General features: G+C 31.7%; 5 protein-coding genes across 5 annotated transcripts; 3 read left to right on the forward strand and 2 right to left on the reverse strand.

The window, feature by feature from the left end:
* Positions 1-1,799: 1,799 nt before the first annotated feature.
* LOC145934857 (uncharacterized) lies at positions 1,800-8,371 on the reverse strand. The gene is made up of 7 exons (XM_083035661.1): positions 7,745-8,371; positions 7,378-7,514; positions 3,140-7,288; positions 2,902-3,068; positions 2,622-2,826; positions 2,280-2,402; positions 1,800-2,180 (listed from the first exon to the last, which is right to left on the reverse strand). Exons 1-7 carry the CDS (start codon positions 7,802-7,804, stop codon positions 2,039-2,041), a joined length of 4,983 nt encoding a protein of 1,660 aa, XP_082891787.1. The 5' UTR covers positions 7,805-8,371; the 3' UTR covers positions 1,800-2,038.
* A 1,594-nt stretch (positions 8,372-9,965) lies between these two features.
* On the forward strand, positions 9,966-13,311 carry Herp (Homocysteine-induced endoplasmic reticulum protein). Its single transcript, XM_083035662.1, has 4 exons — positions 9,966-10,426; positions 10,976-11,361; positions 11,484-11,822; positions 12,202-13,311. The coding sequence occupies exons 1-4, from the start codon at positions 10,292-10,294 to the stop codon at positions 12,476-12,478; spliced, it is 1,137 nt and encodes a 378-aa protein (XP_082891788.1). The 5' UTR covers positions 9,966-10,291; the 3' UTR covers positions 12,479-13,311.
* An 857-nt stretch (positions 13,312-14,168) lies between these two features.
* Positions 14,169-17,580, forward strand: Coq8 (ubiquinone biosynthesis protein COQ8, mitochondrial). The gene is made up of 12 exons (XM_083035849.1): positions 14,169-14,444; positions 14,569-14,762; positions 14,842-15,369; positions 15,448-15,667; positions 15,740-15,864; positions 15,944-16,028; positions 16,107-16,222; positions 16,455-16,617; positions 16,696-16,898; positions 17,002-17,154; positions 17,227-17,327; positions 17,406-17,580. Exons 2-12 carry the CDS (start codon positions 14,571-14,573, stop codon positions 17,578-17,580), a joined length of 2,061 nt encoding a protein of 686 aa, XP_082891975.1. The 5' UTR covers positions 14,169-14,444; positions 14,569-14,570.
* Positions 17,581-17,854: 274 nt separating this feature from the next.
* Positions 17,855-18,860, forward strand: Polz2 (DNA polymerase zeta subunit 2). Its single transcript, XM_083035850.1, has 3 exons — positions 17,855-17,995; positions 18,104-18,401; positions 18,481-18,860. Exons 1-3 carry the CDS (start codon positions 17,977-17,979, stop codon positions 18,779-18,781), a joined length of 618 nt encoding a protein of 205 aa, XP_082891976.1. The 5' UTR covers positions 17,855-17,976; the 3' UTR covers positions 18,782-18,860.
* Positions 18,821-19,273, reverse strand: LOC145934938 (ciliogenesis and planar polarity effector 2). The gene is made up of 2 exons (XM_083035851.1): positions 19,155-19,273; positions 18,821-19,078 (listed from the first exon to the last, which is right to left on the reverse strand). The coding sequence occupies exons 1-2, from the start codon at positions 19,265-19,267 to the stop codon at positions 18,871-18,873; spliced, it is 321 nt and encodes a 106-aa protein (XP_082891977.1). The 5' UTR covers positions 19,268-19,273; the 3' UTR covers positions 18,821-18,870.
* Positions 19,274-19,279: the final 6 nt, after the last annotated feature.

The raw sequence follows: 19,279 nt of genomic DNA on the forward strand, positions 1-19,279 counted from the left end.
TATATAACTTTTATTTAAAACATTTTTTTCAAAAAGCACATTTTTTATAAAAAAATTTTGCAATTTTTTTAGTTAATCAATATATAGACTCTTTCTCTCCCTCTCTTTCTTTAATGAGGCTAAAGGGAATTTTATATAGCATCTCACTTTTTTTTCTTCCATAGGTGAAGCGACGTATCTTCCCGTCTACGACTTCATTTATCTCGGATCAATCCACGATACGAAAAGTAGCAGAGAGCGAACGATCTTCGTGCTGTTTTCGTATGCACGAGAATTTGGGAGAAGATCATCGGTCGGAGGAGCAAGCGAGAAAGAAAGAGAGAGAAAGAGAGAGTGGGTGGAGTAATAGGGGCCCCCGAAGGTCTCTGGGATCCTCGTGAAATGCTTTTTGATACTGGAAATCGGTCCGTCGTCGTCGTCGCATTACGAAATCACGTAAAACCGGGCCTCTACGCCTACGCTTGTTCAGCGAGAGAGACTGGCGGTGAAAGAAAGTCCGACTTCTTTAATAAGCTTGAAGTGTTTATAACATGCCAGGATACAAAACGCGCGATGTTGGGTTGTCTGAAAATTAAAAAAAGAAGAAAAAACAGCATAAATAATATTTTGGACGTCTCTATAAAACTTTAATACTCATCGCGAAATTAATTAATTCTTATATGATCAAACTTTTTTTTTTCTAAATCGAGTCAGAGCAAGAGTTCCTTTTCTCATATATATATTGATAGCAAAAAGACGAAGCGATATAGTAGATTGCACGGCTCTGACAGTCTGATCGAGGGTTTCATTGTATACAAATTTTGCCGGAAAAAAAGCGGATTTAACCAGCGCTTGTATAAGTAGTTAATTTACGTCCAAATCGAAGCGCACATCCTTCGAAATAAATGTCATTATTGCTGTAAAATATATTAAGATATATTAATATATTTAATGTATATAATATATATATATGTATAATGTATATAATTTTTTTAAAATCATTATTTTCTTAATATACTAATAATTAAGAAAATAATATATATATAATATTTATTATGTATATATATTTTTTAAAAATTAATATATCAAGATAATATACATTATACACATATATATATATATATATTATATAATATTTTCTATATTATCTTGATATATTAATTTTCAAAAATATTATATATAAATAATAAATATATAAAATATTATATATAAATAATAAATATATAAAATATTTATATACAAATAATAATATATAAAATATTATATAATAATATATCTATATTATCTTGATATATTAATTTTTAAAAAATGTTAATATATTATATAGCGTTCGAAGATGAAGCGAAAATTTTATCGATAATAATGCGGCTGTAATAAACTCGTTTTGCTGCCCAGAATCATTCAGTCCCACGATCGAGGTCCATTATTAATGCGCGACTGTATATATACAGATACAGAGGCGAGCATTTTTCTCAAGAGCTCGACGAGACGGAAAACGCCGTACGATTCCATGAAAAACGATCGTTCGCACGATATACTATCCAAGGAACTCCGCTTGTGTGCTTGCACAAAAAGCTGCATCCACCGAACCGGCTATATTGGAGCCAGTTGATCGACCTCCTGTGCTCTCTCGAAACTTTACATTTGTTACTCGACGATACATTAGTGTTACATTGAAATTAAATCGCTCAAATTTTCATCGAGAAATATGTAAATCAAAAAAAAATTCGACAAATTAAAATATTAATATAAAAATATTTATATAGTTCGCAAAAAAAATAGAGTACACACACAATTTTCTTACTTTGTATATTTTTATTATAAAATTTTTATAGAAAATATTTTTTTACATAGTATATGTGTTCTTTAAATTATATTACATATTGCAGTTATAACTTACAAAGAACGATATATAAAAAATAGTACAACCTACAAATGGCAAAAATAAGAAAGCGCTTCGTGTTGCTTTTCAAATATAGATAATTGCACAATCATCTACAATATTTAACGACTCAAAAATTCATTTATTTTAATTCTAATTTGAACACATGAGATATCTTCACTGAAGATCAATCGGCGACCTCTTGGCAATTAAAGCCTCTTCCATTATGTCGATATAATCTTTAATATCGTTCATGTACCTCCTTAAGAACTTGTGATCCTTTTTTATATTCTTAATTAAACTCTTAACATCCGTTTCTCTGTAAAAAAAAAAAACCAAGAGAAAAAGATAAGAATACAATTCCATTAAATTTCCAATTCTCATTATAAAATTCATTATTAATTTATCATAAACTTACTTTATTGTACCTAACAAACAATTAACGTTTATATCGTTTGAAGTGAGTTTATCGAAACGTTTGACTTTAATAGTGACTTTCAATATAATGTTCATTCGTTTGCTTCGACACAGGAATAAGATTCTGAAATAAATATGTCATGTCATAAAGTTAGTATGTATTGATATTATATTAATTATATTAATATTTATTATATATAATATATATAATAAATATATATATTATAATATATATATTATTATATATAATATATTATATTAATATTTTAAATATTAGTATCTCATATTAAATATGGTATAGTATAGCGTAACATAAGTGTAATGAATGAACGTAAATAATTACTCGTTATAAGCAATTTCCATCAAGTTTAAATCATCCAAGCGCTTCAAATCGAACATGAAATCCATCGCTAATTTCACATCTTGCGAAATACGTTCTAACATTGGTAGAACGTCTTCGTGAGTTTTATACAAATACATAAGCATCTCCTCATCTAGTTTCTCCAGGATTAATTTGTGAACTATCCTCACTAACACACCAGAATTATCTGTAAAAAAAAAAATAAATAAAAAGATTAAAAATATTTGCAATTTTAGCCTTCGATTAATATTTGTACAATTACCTGAAGCGCGGGAAACAATTCTGATCTTTTCGATCAGATTCTCTCTGGATAAATTAAGATTGGATGATATAAACGTTGCTATTAATATCAACGAATTCGATATGAAGCCGAAAACAATCTTCTTCTTGTCGATATTCTTATAATACACGTTCCAAATGCAATCATCTCTGTAACAAAATAATATTAGCTTTCTTCAATCTTCCTCCATCATAAAAAAATGTAAAAAATATATATATACCTTTCGCTATGTGTTTCTAATTTCTGTAATAACGATAAAAAGGGATCTTGCTCCGCCAAAGACTCATCTTCAATCATGCTAACACACTGTTCCGCTGCAAATCTTTCTTCTGCACATTCTTTTCTTTGTTCCAGTGCTCTTGCTTCATCATTTAAATTCTTCTTGCAATATTTCTCCGAATTGGATTGCTTTTCAATTACTTCTGTCCTTTCGAGATGATCAGTGCACCGTTCTATCTCCAGCCTTTGCACAGTTTCCTTCTCTTTGATATTATTTCGTGGCTCTGCATCATCGTTTATCCTTTCTCTAATGTTTCTTTCATCTATTACCTCGTTCTCTTCGATAACTGGCGATGTGAAATAATCAGTATTCGTCTCTCCGTGCTTAACAGACTGCGTTGATGATACACTTTCTTCATTAGGATCCTCTACATTCGTTGTAGGACGATTTGATTCATTAATTCGAGTGTCATTAATAATTGTTCTTCTGATCGTTTGACAATCATCTTCTTCGTTCTGGGTTGATAACATACTTTCTTCATTAGGATCCTCTACATTCCTTGATTCATTAATTCGAGTGTCATTAATAATTGTTCTTCTGACTGCTAGACAATCATCTTCTTCGTTTTGGATTGATAATACACTTTCTTCATCAGGATCCTCTGCATTCGTTGATTCATTAATTCGAGTGTCATTAATAATTATTCTCGATTCTGCTAGACATTCTGTTACATTATTTGCTATTAATTGATTTGAACTATTATTGACTGTTCCATCATCAGTCGATAGTTTGTCTTCGTGTAAGGCATCGAGGAAGGAATTCTCCTCTTTGTCGCTGTCGAATGATAAGAATGATGGTGGTTTAATCGAGTTTAATTCTATGATATTGTTCTCCAGACTTTTTCTTAACAAATTACGTTCACTAATGTCTAGATTATCTCTGAAATTTGATCTGGACAACTCACTATGATCCATTGTATGATCCTTAACAGAATATTCATTACATTCGGTATCATTTACATAATTATCATTAGGCCTTAGAGATAAATGTACATTGTTTTCTTGAGAGATGTGAGATTCCATACAAGAAGAACTACAAAACTTCTTCGGATTCGGTTCTTCATTTTCAAATGTTTCTTTTCTACTGCTAATATTTTTTAAAACATTTAAAGAGTGATCTAAATTATTTCTCGATATTGTGTAATTTTCTTTTGTTACACTTTTCCTCGATTCTGTTGAATCATTTGCAGTTAGATCATTTATTGTTAAATTATTTGACGTCAGTGGCTGAAATTCATTATCTTTAGAAATGATTGAATTCTCCTTTCCATTTGTCGCACCTCGTAGATGTAAAGTCGACGAATCCGTAGCAGAAATTTCCATTGGTTCATGTTGAATTGTTTTGTTTTCAACTGTGTCAGCTTGAAGTATCGATTCAGAGACTGAATTTTCAACAGGCAAACCTACTTTTGACATTGTTTGAGAGATCGATGTAGATTGCACGGTGCAGGTAGTATTAAATGTCCTTTCATAATGCAAAGAAACCGGGACAGCTTCAGTGAACTCCATAGACTTGCATAATAATCTAGTTTTTTCATTAAAACTACTGGAATTGTCCATATTCTTTTCTGTACATGTACTCTCTTCAGATATTGATTTGTGAACGATTGGATGAGTAATTTCTTCTTGATTTTTTATTAATAACACGTTAGTCATATCCATGGATACATCTTGAAAGAACATGGTTTTATCATCATCATCATCATTGGATATTACTTCATCCATCCTCAAATCTTTCTCCTTGTCGTAAACAATCAAAGGTAACACATTTACAGGCTTTGTCATTTCCACCATTACATCAGTAAAATATTCAGTTTCATCGGTTTGATCTTTTCTCAGATCATTTTCTTCAATTATATCTTCATCGTGCGAATGTGAAATAATTTTATCGTACATTTCCGACGATATAGCAGCAGTCATTTCCATTGAAGTATTAAAAACTGTGTTGTTTGTACGAAACATGTTGATGTTTGCAGTAGATGGCTGTATTACGGTCGTTAATATCATTGATTCGGCAATATTCTGTGTTGCATCTTCTGTCTGTTTAAAAACAGTATTTTCAGAAGCAACATTAGATTGTAAATTTGTTGAAAATATAGTCTTATCATGTGTATTATTTTCAACATCCAAATTCGCATTTTCACGGTTCTGTATTTCTGCAATTTGTTTAAAAATTCCTAAATCGGAATTAACAGGCTTTATGGATGTAGCTTGAATGGATGCATTATTGCAGTTGCTGATATAACTTGTATTGTCATCTTTTTGTACATTTATTACGTTTGTTAATATCATTGATTCGGTAATATTCTGTGTTGCATCCTCTGTTTGTTTAAAAACAGTATTTCCAGGAGTATCGTTAGATTGCAAATTTGTTGAAAATATAGTCTTATCGTGCGTATTATTTTCAATATCCAAATTCGCATTTCCACGGTTCTGTATTTCTGCAATTTGTTTAAAAATTTCTAAATCGGAATTAAGAGGCTTCATGGATGCAGCTTGAATGGATGCATTATTGCAGTTGCTGATATAACTTGTATTGTCATCTCTTTGTATATGTATTACGTTTGTTAATATCATTGATTCGGTAATATTCTGTGTTGCATCCTCTGTTTGTTTAAAAACAGTATTTCCAGGAGTATCGTTAGATTGCAAATTTGTTGAAAATATAGTCTTATCGTGCGTATTATTTTCAATATCCAAATTCGCATTTCCACAGTTCTGTATTTCTGCAATTTGTTTAAAAATTCCTAAATCGGAATTAACAGGCTTTATGGATGTAGCTTGAATGGATGCATTATTGCAGTTACTGATATAACTTAAATTGTCATCTTTTTGTACATTTATTACGTTTGTTAATATCATTGATTCGGCAATATTCTGTGTTGCATCCTCTGTTTGTTTAAAAACAGTATTTCCAGGAGTATCGTTAGGTTGCAAATTTGTTGAAAATATAGTCTTATCGTGCGTATTATTTTCAATATCCAAATTCGCATTTCCACGGTTCTGTATTTCTGCAATTTGTTTAAAAATTCCTAAATCGGAATTAAGAGGCTTCATGGATGCAGCTTGAATGGATGCATTATTGCAGTTGCTGATATAACTTGTATTGTCATCTTTTTGTATATGTATTACGTTTGTTAATATCATCGATTCGGTAATATTCTGTGTTGCATCCTCTGTTTGTTTAAAAACAGTATTTCCAGGAGTATCGTTAGATTGCAAATTTGTTGAAAATATAGTCTTATCGTGCGTATTATTTTCAACATCCAAATTCGCATTTCCACGGTTCTGTATTTCTGCAATTTGTTTAAAAATTCCTAAATCGGAATTATCAGGTTTCACGGATGCAGCCTGAATAGATACATTATTACAGTTGCCAATATAATTTGTATTGTCTTCTTTCTGTACATTTATTTGCCTTGCTGCATGTGATGGTAGTAAAAATGTAGGCACTGGTGCAGTAAACTCCATAGACAAATCCTGGTCGCATGTTCTGTCTAATTCAGAAGCGACATTGTTGAAAGGCGATTCGGAGTATGATTTTGTCCTGATATTATTCTCTTCGTCAGAATCTCTGTATATAATAATGCTGGATATTGCATTTTCAGATACACAAGACGTAGAAAGAGCACTCGGTATCACATTTTGCTCAAATTGAGACCTTTCATCCACTAGTTCTATATGATTTTCATCTGTGTTGCTACATACAAGAATACCACGTAATGTTGCATTCTTAGATGCTTGGAACAAAGCAGATTTATTTAACAATGTAGTCTGTTCACATTGAGATCTCTCGTCGAATTCTATACATTTGATTGAATTGGTGAAAGTCATCTCACAGTTTTCATTATCTTTTTCTTGGATACTTACGATAGACTCTGATAGTTGATTATTCGTCAGGTTGAAGTTGTTTGAATAATTTAAATTACCTTCACAGATGTGTCCACATTCATTTTTGGAAATATGCAAAGATGCATCTTCTGTTGATTCAGTTTTACCGTTCGAATCACCTAATGCTTTAAGACTAAAATCGTGCTCTTCATATGTATTATCCCATACAGTCCCTTGCTCGACTGAATGACAAAACTCTCTGCAAAGGATAAAATAATTAAGATAAGAAAAAGTATTGAAATAAAAATAAATTTTGTTGCTCAACTTGATAAAAATCAATATACTCACTTGACATGTTTCTTCTCTGCAAAGCTAACACGCCTTTTAGTTTTTAATGGGGTTGAACTTATTTCGTTGAGGGGTTTCGTTGGGGAGTCAAAATTCACATTTTGAAACGGTTGTCGTGGCTTACGTGGTTTAAGAATCTAAGAACCCCAAAATCATTAATTTCTTTAATATTATTAATATTATTAAATTAGAAATTCTTTTAGTTTGCAAAAAAAATATTAATTATTATTGCTATTATTAAATTAGAAATTAATAATATATTTAATATTACTAAATAATTAATCACTACTATTAATCAAAAATTTTTTTAGTTTGCAAAAAACGAGGAAGCCAAGCCAGAAAACAATTGTAAACAACGTGAACTCACCGATGAGCGTCTAGATTCATTTCTCTTGGATTTAGAAGGAGTCGATTTACGAGGAGACATGATTAAAAACGTTATCCTTCCTTTGCGATGGTCTCTTGTATGTATATATATTTATCACGCACAAAATAACGACGATAATTAATTAATATTTACATTTTATTCGACAGACGCGCAAAAGCGGTTAAGTTTTCGATTTGAAACTCTGTATTGTGGTTTTCCTAAACCTATTATAATAGATCCAAATTAAGGGTGCGATTTCACTATCAATTTGTCGCTAGCGTCTAACTGATCACGTGATCTGATTTGTGACGCTAGCGTCAAGAAGAAAAAGCTTATTTGTTCAGCTTTCAGAGAACGAAGAACGAGACACTTGTCATAGTTGTAACTTGGACGCTAGGCTGTTTTCACGCCAGCGTCAACAGACGCTAACGTCAATTTGTTTTTATTGATGCTTGACGCTGAAATCCAGCGTCACAGCGTCAAGTGAAAATGCACCCTTACGATACGCCATAAAGATGAAGAAGACAACGAAGGGAAACTCTCTACGCAAAGTTGCGCTGGAAAATTCCGCGATTAGCCTCCATATGTTCTAGGGACTTTAGAGAATGCTCGACTGTGATTCGTCGATTAGCTTACGGCGAGAGGGAGAGAACGCGTGTCGATATGCGCGCGCGTTCGACTTTAACCTTCAAGTGGCGCTGCGTCACGTGGTCGCGCGGCGGTCGGAATTCGGCGGCGCGGAGTGGGGGTGAGTGGTGGGGGATGCGTCGTGCGCCGCGCGCGCATCCCCCCACCACTCACCCCCACTCCGCGCCGCCGAATTCCGACCGCCGCGCGACCACGTGACGCAGCGCCACTTGAAGGTTAAAGTCGAACGCGCGCGCATATCGGTGGCTGATGTTCCATCTACGTATTTTATTACGTCTGTGGGCCGTGTTTTTATTCCTCCTTCCTACTGTTATGGCACGTGAATTTTTCAATCATTTCTATCATTTGAATCATTTGATTGATCAGAGCGAAAGAGATAAGGATTTCTCCATCCCGATTGATCGATCAAATATTTGTAGCGTCAGTTTAAGCGTTAATTTAATTTAATCTCATTGTCAGTTGTATATCAAATGCGTTAGTTGCACTTTGTATATACCGGTGAGCGAAGTGAAGTTAACCAGTTACTGTTTGATTTAATTTTAATATAAGGGTGCGATTTCACTATCAATTTGTCGCTAACGTCTATTTGATCACGTGATCTGATTTGTGACGCTAGCGTCAAGAAGAAAAAGCTTGATTTGTTCAGCTTTCAGAGAACGAAGAACGAGACGCTTGTCATAGTTGTAACTTGGACGCTAGGCTGTTTTCACGCCAGCGTCAACAGACGCTAACGTCAATTTGTTTTTATTGATGCTTGACGCTGAAATCCAGCGTCACAGCGTCAAGTGAAAATGCACCCTAAGCCGAGTTTTCAATGCTACAAAAAATGGCGCGAGTTTTAAAAGAATAGTCGAGTGTTTAAAAAATCATTCTTGTATTTATCTATATTTTCTGCCCCATAATAATATAATATTAATAATAATATTATATTAATAATATTATATTAATATTAATAATAATATATAATGTTAATAATAATATATAATATTAATAACAATATTAATAATATATATATTATTATTAATATTATATATTATATACAATTATTAATATTATATAATATATATGTATTATTATTATATATTATTATTATTGTTATTAATATTATATATTATTATTAACATTATATATTATTAATATTAATATAATATTATTAATATAATATTATTATTAATATTAAATGCACATAAATATTAAATATTAATATAATAATAATATAATAATTAAAATAATATACAATAATACATATAATAAAGTAATAATAATAATATAATTATTATTATTATATTAAATAATATTATAATAATAATAATACTCTATTTTATATATATATATATATATGTATAATGAAATTTCTATATTTTATTTTTTTACTTTTTAATATTTTTTTCACATACTATGCACATAAATATATCCTATATAGGGAGCCTACTGGGATGCTTTTTGGAACACAAGACCATTGAAAACTCGGCATAATTTTCGAGACGAGCGCGCGTAATCTCGGACCAATCAGCGATCGCCAAATGTGCGATTCCGACAATTCCACATCACGGAGTACGTGCTGTATTTGCATATGTGTATGTGTGTACACAGTTGTATTTGAGCGATATCAGATGACGTTCGTCGTAAAACAGTGGTTGATGGACGATACGATATAATTTGCTGAAAAAACAGAAATTTCGCGCGTGACAGCTCTCTTTCTGAACGACAGCTCTCTAGCTCTCTAGCTCTCTCTCTCGCGCGCGAACGACGAGGAGAATAGACGACGTCGAGCCTCGATTAAGCATCGCCGACGACGACGACGACGACGAAGACGACGGGACGACGGGGACGAGAATTATTATTAATCATTGTTGCGCGCTACATAAACAGCTGATCTCGGGCTGGCTCCTGGAAAGGATGGCAGAAGCCGCCGTTAATCTCATTATAAAGGCACCGAATCAGCAGATCAAGGATCAGGTGGTCAGATGCGATCTCGGCTGGACCATCGGCCGCCTCAAGGAATACCTGTCCGAAGTCTATCCCAGCAAGCCAGTAAGTCATGCGAAAGTTATTAGTGAAAGCAGCCCGAAAGTTAGTTTCTCCTCCTTTCCTAAAAAGAAAAAAAATAAATAAATAAATAAATAAAGTAAATAAATAAAATAAAAAATTAAATAAAAAAGAAGAGTACCTTTTATAGAGCATTTTATTGTTATAATGTTTTGTGTTCAAAAAGTTTGAAGGTAAAATAATATATTGAATAGAGAAATGTATTTGACATTTTTTGATGACACGAAGAGATATGATATCTTTTAAAACGTCATTAATCTTTACTGATGACAATCTAGTATGTGTTCGTTAATATATCAAATGTATGACAATACCAAGGATGGACTAATTAATATTTTTAGCTAATTTATTCATTTTACTATTGTTACTATTATTAATATCATAAAAATATTATATAATAATATATACTATAATATACTATATATAACATACTAAATAATATACTATATAAAACATACTAACATAGTAATATACTATATATCATATATTCCTAAATTAGAAGTAACTTTAATTTTATTATTATTGTTTACACAGGAAAGCTCGCATCAGAAATTAATCTACTCTGGTCAATTGCTGAAGGACTCTGCACAGTTGAAAGATGTTCTGAGACAGCTTGATGCTTCAGAGGATCAGGCATATACCGTTCACCTAGTCTGTACATCTCAGAAAACGTTTGTCACTAAAACGACATCGGATAAAAATCAGACAATCGAGAAGAGCCCTGACACAGCATCCTCGATGAGAAACAGTCATATCAGAAGCAACAGTGTTCAAAGTCCAAGTCACGAGAATGCTAATGTTACTGCGCCGCAGCCTCAACAAACGTATCTGCCTCAGCAGTACTTTGATCCTCGAAACAGTCAACAATTGGCCTGGATGCAACAAGCGTACACGCATTATTTCACCCAGTACATGCAACTGTAAATACATATTTCTTTTCTATAAAAAATTCTTTGTAAAAGAGACATATATGTTTTATAAAAAATTCTTTATAAAAGATATATATATATGTTATAATATATTGTTTTTTTTTTTCTTGCAGCATGGCAGCGCAAGGCATACAGTTGCAAGCCAGTATTCCATACCTGCAACAGATGAATATTAACACCAACGACAATACGCCTCAACATACGTACGCCAGCAACAATAACAACAACAACAATAACGTCGCTGATGAACCAGCTGCCCAACCAGCAGCGCAAGACGCACCGGATATTAATGCGGGAAATAACGGCGCGGCTGACGACATTGCGTTTCATCGTGACTGGCTGGACCTCTTCTATACATTGTCTAGAATTATCGTTCTGTTTGGTATAGTGTATTTCTACTCGTCTCCTCTCAGGTTTCTCATCGTCACGTTTTTGGGATTCGCAATATATCTGTGAGTCTAAAATGTTTATTAGATTTCTATAAAAATTTTATTGTATATTTATATACATATATATCTTTTTATTCTCTATTATATATATTGTTTTATTTCTCTATTATTTTATATATTTATATATTGTTATATTATTTTTTATTATATTTTCTTCAAACTTTCGAATATTATATTATTTATTTAATCCTTGTCTTGCGGTTTAGCGTGACTTCCGGTTTGCATCTTTATGTTTTTACATTTTTATCTTTTTTTACCTTATTACATTATACCATTTGACATTGTAATACCTACACATTACAGTTTTATATCAATTAAATTAAAAATAAAAATAAAATATGAAATACAATAAAATATAGATCTAATATATCCCATATTACAGATATCAAGGTGGTTTCTTCAGGGTACAACCGATATTGCTAGGTGAGAACAACAACGGCCGCGTAGATAACAACAATCAAGTGTTGCAAAATGAAGCGATAGGCCCGCAAGCTGTGCCACAACAACAAAATCTTCAAGTGCCAACACCGCAACCGGAAGCACGAACAAACGCCAACGAGGAGAACGAGGAACAACGACCAGGTGCTCTGGCCTTCACTTGGACCTTCTTTAGTTCGTTTTTCGCCTCGCTCATCCCAGATCAGCCGAATGTCATTTAATCTCGCCTGAAACAAGCCGTTCTGTTATAAAATCGAGTTTCTTCTCTCTCTCTTCTACATTTACGAAAAAAGAAAATTATACACAAACGAATCAGAAACGTGACATAGAGATTGGACATAATGATGAATTTGATCAAAATCAATCGGAAATGCTTGCAAAATTGTGAGATTTGATACGCGTATTCCTGAATGAAAGTCTGATCAGTTTTATGATATCCATTTTTATATTTAAATCTAATAGTATATATATATATAAATGTTCACGTATACACACACATATGTTAATAATCGGCATAAGCTTAAGGTGACAATTATCGCGAAATTCAATTTCAATTTAATTGCCGCGTGCAAAGATTATATACATATATATGTATCTCTCGATTGACCTCGATAACAGAGACTCGCAGTTTATGAAATAAAGTAAGTCACGTTATATCTATAAATATTAATACTAACTTTCCTTCGGAAGAAGATTGTTAGAATCGCCATCCCAAAGCTATTAGAATTTAATGTATAAAAGAAATTTTTTATGTTTGTAGAGTAATTTAAAGATACAACGAGAGATCAATTGTGTGCGTGCGTATGTGCCTATATAAGAAACATACGATTTTTTTGTTTTTAGAGCTTATATTGTATAAAGCGATAGTATATATATACAATATATGAAAAGGTAATGATAATGGAACGCTAAATTTTCTTCAAGAATTTTTTTCTTATATAGCAATAATAATATATTACGAATATAATTTCTGTGATGTGTTTAATATGGTCGCAAATATATCCGGTGTGATATCCTTGTAATGTTGTCGCGCTACATTCATATATGTAAAAAATTATTATTTTTTAATATATATAATTTATAATATATTACATAATATATTAATATAGAAATTATATATAAAATAATAATAAATATATAATTAATATATAAAATTATAAATATAATTATATATATAAAATAATAATTATGTATATAATTATTTTATATTAATAATTATATATATAATTATTATTTCACATATATATATGTATGTATATAATATATATATATATATATATATAAAACTATAATATACATGGCGAAGGTATTATTAGTGAAATTTCTGTAATTTTCCTAAATAGTCGTATATGAAGGTCGCCGATGAGAAAATGGAAAAATGTATGTAAAGCAAATAAAACAATTTTTGAAATTTGTCTCGTTTAGTCGTGTGTTATTTATTTCGACAAAAATTATGATAAATATTTATTGAATAATAAAAAAATTATTATATATAAATATAAAAATATTAAATAATTAAATAATAGCATAAAAAATATTAATATAATAAAAGAGATGAAATTTATCTATCTAATAAAATTTTATATTTACTGCGCTGAGATGTAAAATGCGCATGCGCAGCAAGTTCACGTGGACATATGACGTAGCCGTGACATGATGCACACAGTGTTGCCAATTTCAGGGGCGTGCCGCGGTGGGTGGTGGGGGGAGCGGCGTGGTGGGGGCTCGGGGGTGCGCGCGCCGTTTCGTCACGTGACCGCGTCACGCGGCTGCGTCACGTGGTTTGGTGTGCCCCCCACCACCACCTCTGCGCAGCCGCCAAACCACGTGACGCGGTCACGTGACGAAACGGCGCGCGCACCCCCGAGCCCCCACCACGCCGCTCCCCCCACCACTCGCTGCGGTTCATGGCTCGCCCCTGAAATTGGCAACACTGGATGCACAAGAAGTTCCCCGTTTTATTTATAGGAAAATTATTGTTATATTTGTATAATAGTTTATATTTCGTTGTATTATGAAATACTGAATTTTTCTGCTATTTTTTCATCTTGTGGAGGAGACGATTTCCACAGAATTTCAAAGCTAACCTTTTTCAATTAAGTAAGATATTTTGATCAGAGTGCCTATATAATCATATTTGGACTAAATTGGTTGAAGGCACTTTAAATATTCCAAAAAAAGAAAAAAGTAAGATATTTATTTTTTACCACGTATCTAAATATTATTACAATATTATGTGTGAAAATTGTCAAAATTATTAATTAATTTTATACTATGGTATGGAATAAATTTATCGTGTTATATTTTGCAGAAATGCCTCGGTCGAAACTTTCCGATTTACTTGGCGTACTTAAGGGTGTCCAGAGTGTGACAGATGCTCTGATAAAACATCAGGAGGACGCGATCAAGTATACAATCACACACTCCAGTTTAAAAGATCTACCTGAAAAGTACGTACAAGCGGTGAGGAAAAAACTGAGCGACGTAGAACCAAGTAAGGTTCCTGTAAGTCTCTAGAATCAAAATTGAACAACTTTTATCGATCTTTTATATATATTTGCTTCTTACAACGTTTATTTTCTAGGAAGAAATAGCGAAAGACTTGAAAGAAATAACCGAACGCGCGAGTGTGGTTGAAGAAGGTATCAGACAATATATCAAGATAATAGCTGGTCAAAGCTTGGGTGTGAAAAACGATACTTATACTCCCAAGAAGAAGGAGTCAAAATTGTACGTATATAATGCCGCGAAAGATCCAAAAGAATTGCCTATCGATAAGGATGTCACTTCGCCGAAATACGACAGCAGCAAATTTACAATCGAGAAGACTTCGGGAGGCGTACAAAATAATACAACATGGAAATATATGACTGTGAAGGAAAAGATCGAGACCACAGCTACTTCAGATAAAGAGATACCTCAAATAGAACTCTCTGCTAAGGATAAAGAAATTTTAAGGAAATTAGAATTGGAGCACGAGAAAAATATTAAAAATAAAGTTGCTAGTTCTACTTCCTCCTCTACAAATTATAAGACATCTGAAAAGGAACATGCTCAAACAGAACATAAGGAAAAACCAAAGGCTAAATTATCGGTTAAATCAAAACAACTTGTAAGTATTAAAATAAATTACATATATTTATTCAGATTCAATTATTATGAATATCTCACTGCTTAATTTATATTGCAGTTGTCACCCACTGCCAGAGAAAGGAAAGTTCCTGCTACAAGATTGCAAAGAATGGTAAGCTTTGGTACCTTGGGTCTTGGCCTTGGTGTTGGTACAGTCGCAGAATATACACGGAGAACGTTAGGATTGAAGGAGCAAAGTTTTGGAGATACAATTGACAGCATGTTCCTAACTAAAGCTAACGCGGAAAGAATAGTCTCAACATTGTGCAAAGTGAGAGGTAAGATTTATAAAATTGCTACATGTATATCTATACATATATAAAACTTATATTATTTTACCAAAAATACAGGTGCAGCTTTAAAAATTGGTCAAATATTGAGCATCCAAGACAATACTATTATAAATCCCGAATTGCAGAAAGTCTTCGAAAGAGTCAGACAAAGTGCTGATTTTATGCCAACTTGGCAAGTAGAGGTAAAAATGATATATAAATATATATATAAAAGAGGAATTTAATTTATCATTAATTATCAATTATGGCAATTGTTTCTAGAAAGTATTAGTTAGCGAACTTGGACACGATTGGAGAAATAAATTGGCGTCCTTTGAGGAGAAACCATTTGCAGCAGCATCTATTGGTACATTAACGTTTTCTTTCATGTAATCTCTTAATTAAAAGTTTCTCTATAATCGTATATTGACGTATTTTATTTTAGGACAAGTGCATCATGGTATATTATTGAATAAGCAAGATGTAGCAATAAAGATTCAGTATCCAGGTGTGGCTGAGGGTATTCAAAGTGACATTGAAAATTTAGTAGGCATAATGAAGGTAACAATAAATATAATAATATAAATATATATATATAAATTTTATAATTATAATTTTTATAAATTATATAAATAATTTTATCTATATATATATATATATATATAAAATTATATAAATATATATATAACTATATATATAATAATATAAATAAAATAATGAAAGTAACAATATGTTTCAATGAATCATAGAGAACATATAAATTATATTATCTTATAAATATTATTTATTACAGGTTTGGAATATATTTCCGGAAGGAATGTTTATAGATAATGTGGTGGAAGTTGCGAAACGGGAACTTGCATGGGAAGTGGATTACATAAGGGAAGCGGAATGTACAAGGAAATATAAGGAATTAATAGCGCCTTATCCAGATTATTATGTGCCTACAGTAATAGGTATATTGAACAAAAATAAAAAAAAAAAAACAAGATCTTTAAAATAGCTAGATATTCGAGACATTAAAAAATTTCTAGACGATCTCTCTACGAATCAAGTATTCACGACAGAGATGATAGAAGGCATACCTGTTGATAAATGTGTAGATATGGATGTTAAAATTAAAGAACACATAAGTGAACTGATTATGTGTCTCAGCCTGAAAGAATTATTCGAATTTCGATTTATGCAGACTGATCCAAATTGGTCCAATTTCTTCTACAATACTGATACAAAACAGGTATAATATGTATGCAATTATGTAATTAATTAATTATAAAATTATTTAGATAATTATATAATTTTAATCAAGGATGTTCTATATAATGGATACATCTTTGCAGTTAATTTTATTGGATTTTGGAGCATGCAGGACGTACGAAAAAGCATTTATGGACAAATATATCGAAGTTATTAACGCTGCGAGTGAAGGGAATCGCGATAAGGTCTTGCAGTTGTCTCGAGATATGAAATTTCTCACTGGATACGAGTCCAAGGTATCTTATCTCTATCAAATACAATCTACAATATCCTGAAAAATATATAAAACAAGATTTATACATTAACAGATTATGGAAAGTGCTCACGTGGATGCAGTCATGATCCTTGGACAAGTTTTCGACAATAATCACGAGTACTACGATTTTGGCGGCCAAGATGTGACAAGACGGTATGTCTCATTTTTTCATTTCAGTTAAATAATATCTCATACCGATGATAAAATAACAATTGCATATTATATGTACAGGATTCAAGCTTTAGTGCCAACTATAATAAATCACAGATTGTGTCCGCCACCTGAGGAGATATATAGTTTGCACAGAAAATTATCGGGAATATTTTTGCTGTGTGCAAAACTTAAAGTTAAAATCAATTGTCGCGATATGTTTCGAGAGATTTATGCTAATTATAAGTTTGGTTGATTACACATATTAATATTATGACAAAATGCATGTAATTAAAACGCCTGCACATTTTTTTTACACAAATGCATGCGTTTTCTAGTAAAATTATATAATTATATAAATTATTTATAACTATAATTATTATATGAATAATTAAATTTATATATACTAACAAGCAATAAAATTATAATAGGAATTCCTACTTTATCAACGTGACGAAGAATTCAGTGACATGTAAATATATTGTGAACACAGATGGCGTTTTCGGATAATTAATTATGGCGGCTATCATTGATAGCCTATCATACACATGTGGCACATGTATGAAAAAGAAAGATATATATTTATAAATTTATAATTTCTTGAAAATGTAACATACATGCAACATGCAGTTATTTTTAATATTATTGTAAAATGTCTCAGGACAATATAGGTACTTTTCCATGATCGATCAAAGTGTCTTTGTATATAATTTCAAACAATATGCTTGCAATATTTATATCTGTCTTGTGCAGTTTAAAAAAGAAAAATTTGTTTACAGTTGGTGTTGACATTCTCTTGGAGTTTTTAGAAGTAGCATTCAATCACATACTATTCTTTCGCAAAATCTATCCTAAGGAAATTTACGTTAAGAGAAAGATATATGGAATTACAGTATATATATCGGAACATCCAGAACTGAATGAGTACTTGTCAAATATTCTGAACGCAATTAGGGAATTGATAAAGGAAGATGAAAACAGTATTAAAACCATCAGTCTTACCTTCTACAATGACAACAAATTACCGATAGAAAAATTTGTCTTTGATATTCTTAAACTGCAGGCAGAATTTGTAGAGTACGTTGCAACGATGGATATATAAATTTGTTCTTCTGAGAGAATTTAATCCTTTACATTAATCTCTTTTTATTTCAAGGAAAGATCCGTATTATTTGAAGACAGAAGAAGCACTAAAGACAATCTGTTTAAAGTTATCAATGTGCGATACATATTTAAAACCTCTCCCTGATGGCTCAACATTCTCTATTGAAATTCAGACGTATGAAACTGCTCATATTATCCTGAATGAGAATCCAAAATGCGAAGATTTTCCATGGATTATTGAAGATGGCGCGATAGAAATGACTAATAAAAATCTATTGCCACTGAAAAATATTAAAACTGATTGTTTAAACTTACAGACATATGTGATTGAGAATGCAGTAAATAAAACCTAAGGTTTAAACAAAAATTTATATAAAATTAATCTATTTTTTTGTACTTTTATTTTGTATAAAATGTAAAAAAATGTATTTATATGCAGTTGTTAAGCTTGTCCCATCAGTTTAGATATAAACTCTTTATCTCTGTTCCATAAAATGTTACAGATAGCATTCAATTGATAAGAGCAATCAAACATCTCAGATCTCATTGACGATTTACTGGCATCAATCTTGATGACCTTAACTTTCCATTTGTCTTCAAATTCCTTGATTTGTGCATCATCTATCGCGCAGCTTGACCAAGGTTTAAACCTGAAAAATGTTTGAATTGAATTATCCAAGTCTCTTTTTATTCAAATTATAATATATGAAGTCATAGCTGCATTACTTTGAGCCAATCACTATATTTGCTGGTTTCTCCTTTATCACAGTCATTGTATTCATCAAGTATGGAACATCATTGAAGCTCGATGCATCATCAAAGGAAAAGACAGAGCACATTGCGTCAACTTT

The sequence above is a fragment of the Prenolepis imparis genome, unplaced genomic scaffold (assembly GCF_030444845.1).
Source record: "Prenolepis imparis isolate NDT839.2.m4 unplaced genomic scaffold, iyPreImpa1.0 SCAF_4, whole genome shotgun sequence".
Classification (NCBI taxonomy): Eukaryota; Metazoa; Arthropoda; class Insecta; order Hymenoptera; family Formicidae; genus Prenolepis; species Prenolepis imparis.

Coding starts and splice junctions, on each gene's coding strand:
- LOC145934857 (XM_083035661.1), bottom strand. CDS start 7,804: ATGTCTCCTCGTAAATCGACTCCTTCTAAATCCAAGAGAAATGAATCT. Junction 7,289..7,377: donor GCAGAGAAGAAACATGTCAA/GTGAGTATATTG, acceptor TATCCTTTGCAG/AGAGTTTTGTCATTCAGTCG. Junction 2,403..2,621: donor ATGGAAATTGCTTATAACGA/GTAATTATTTAC, acceptor TATTTATTTCAG/AATCTTATTCCTGTGTCGAA.
- Coq8 (XM_083035849.1), top strand. CDS start 14,571: ATGCCTCGGTCGAAACTTTCCGATTTACTTGGCGTACTTAAGGGTGTC. Junction 15,668..15,739: donor AACATTGTGCAAAGTGAGAG/GTAAGATTTATA, acceptor CCAAAAATACAG/GTGCAGCTTTAAAAATTGGT. Junction 15,865..15,943: donor TGCCAACTTGGCAAGTAGAG/GTAAAAATGATA, acceptor AATTGTTTCTAG/AAAGTATTAGTTAGCGAACT.
- LOC145934938 (XM_083035851.1), bottom strand. CDS start 19,267: ATGTGCTCTGTCTTTTCCTTTGATGATGCATCGAGCTTCAATGATGTT. Junction 19,079..19,154: donor AATATAGTGATTGGCTCAAA/GTAATGCAGCTA, acceptor AACATTTTTCAG/GTTTAAACCTTGGTCAAGCT.
- Polz2 (XM_083035850.1), top strand. Junction 18,402..18,480: donor CTGCAGGCAGAATTTGTAGA/GTACGTTGCAAC, acceptor TTTTATTTCAAG/GAAAGATCCGTATTATTTGA.
- Herp (XM_083035662.1), top strand. CDS start 10,292: ATGGCAGAAGCCGCCGTTAATCTCATTATAAAGGCACCGAATCAGCAG. Junction 10,427..10,975: donor AAGTCTATCCCAGCAAGCCA/GTAAGTCATGCG, acceptor TTGTTTACACAG/GAAAGCTCGCATCAGAAATT. Junction 11,362..11,483: donor TTCACCCAGTACATGCAACT/GTAAATACATAT, acceptor TTTTTCTTGCAG/CATGGCAGCGCAAGGCATAC.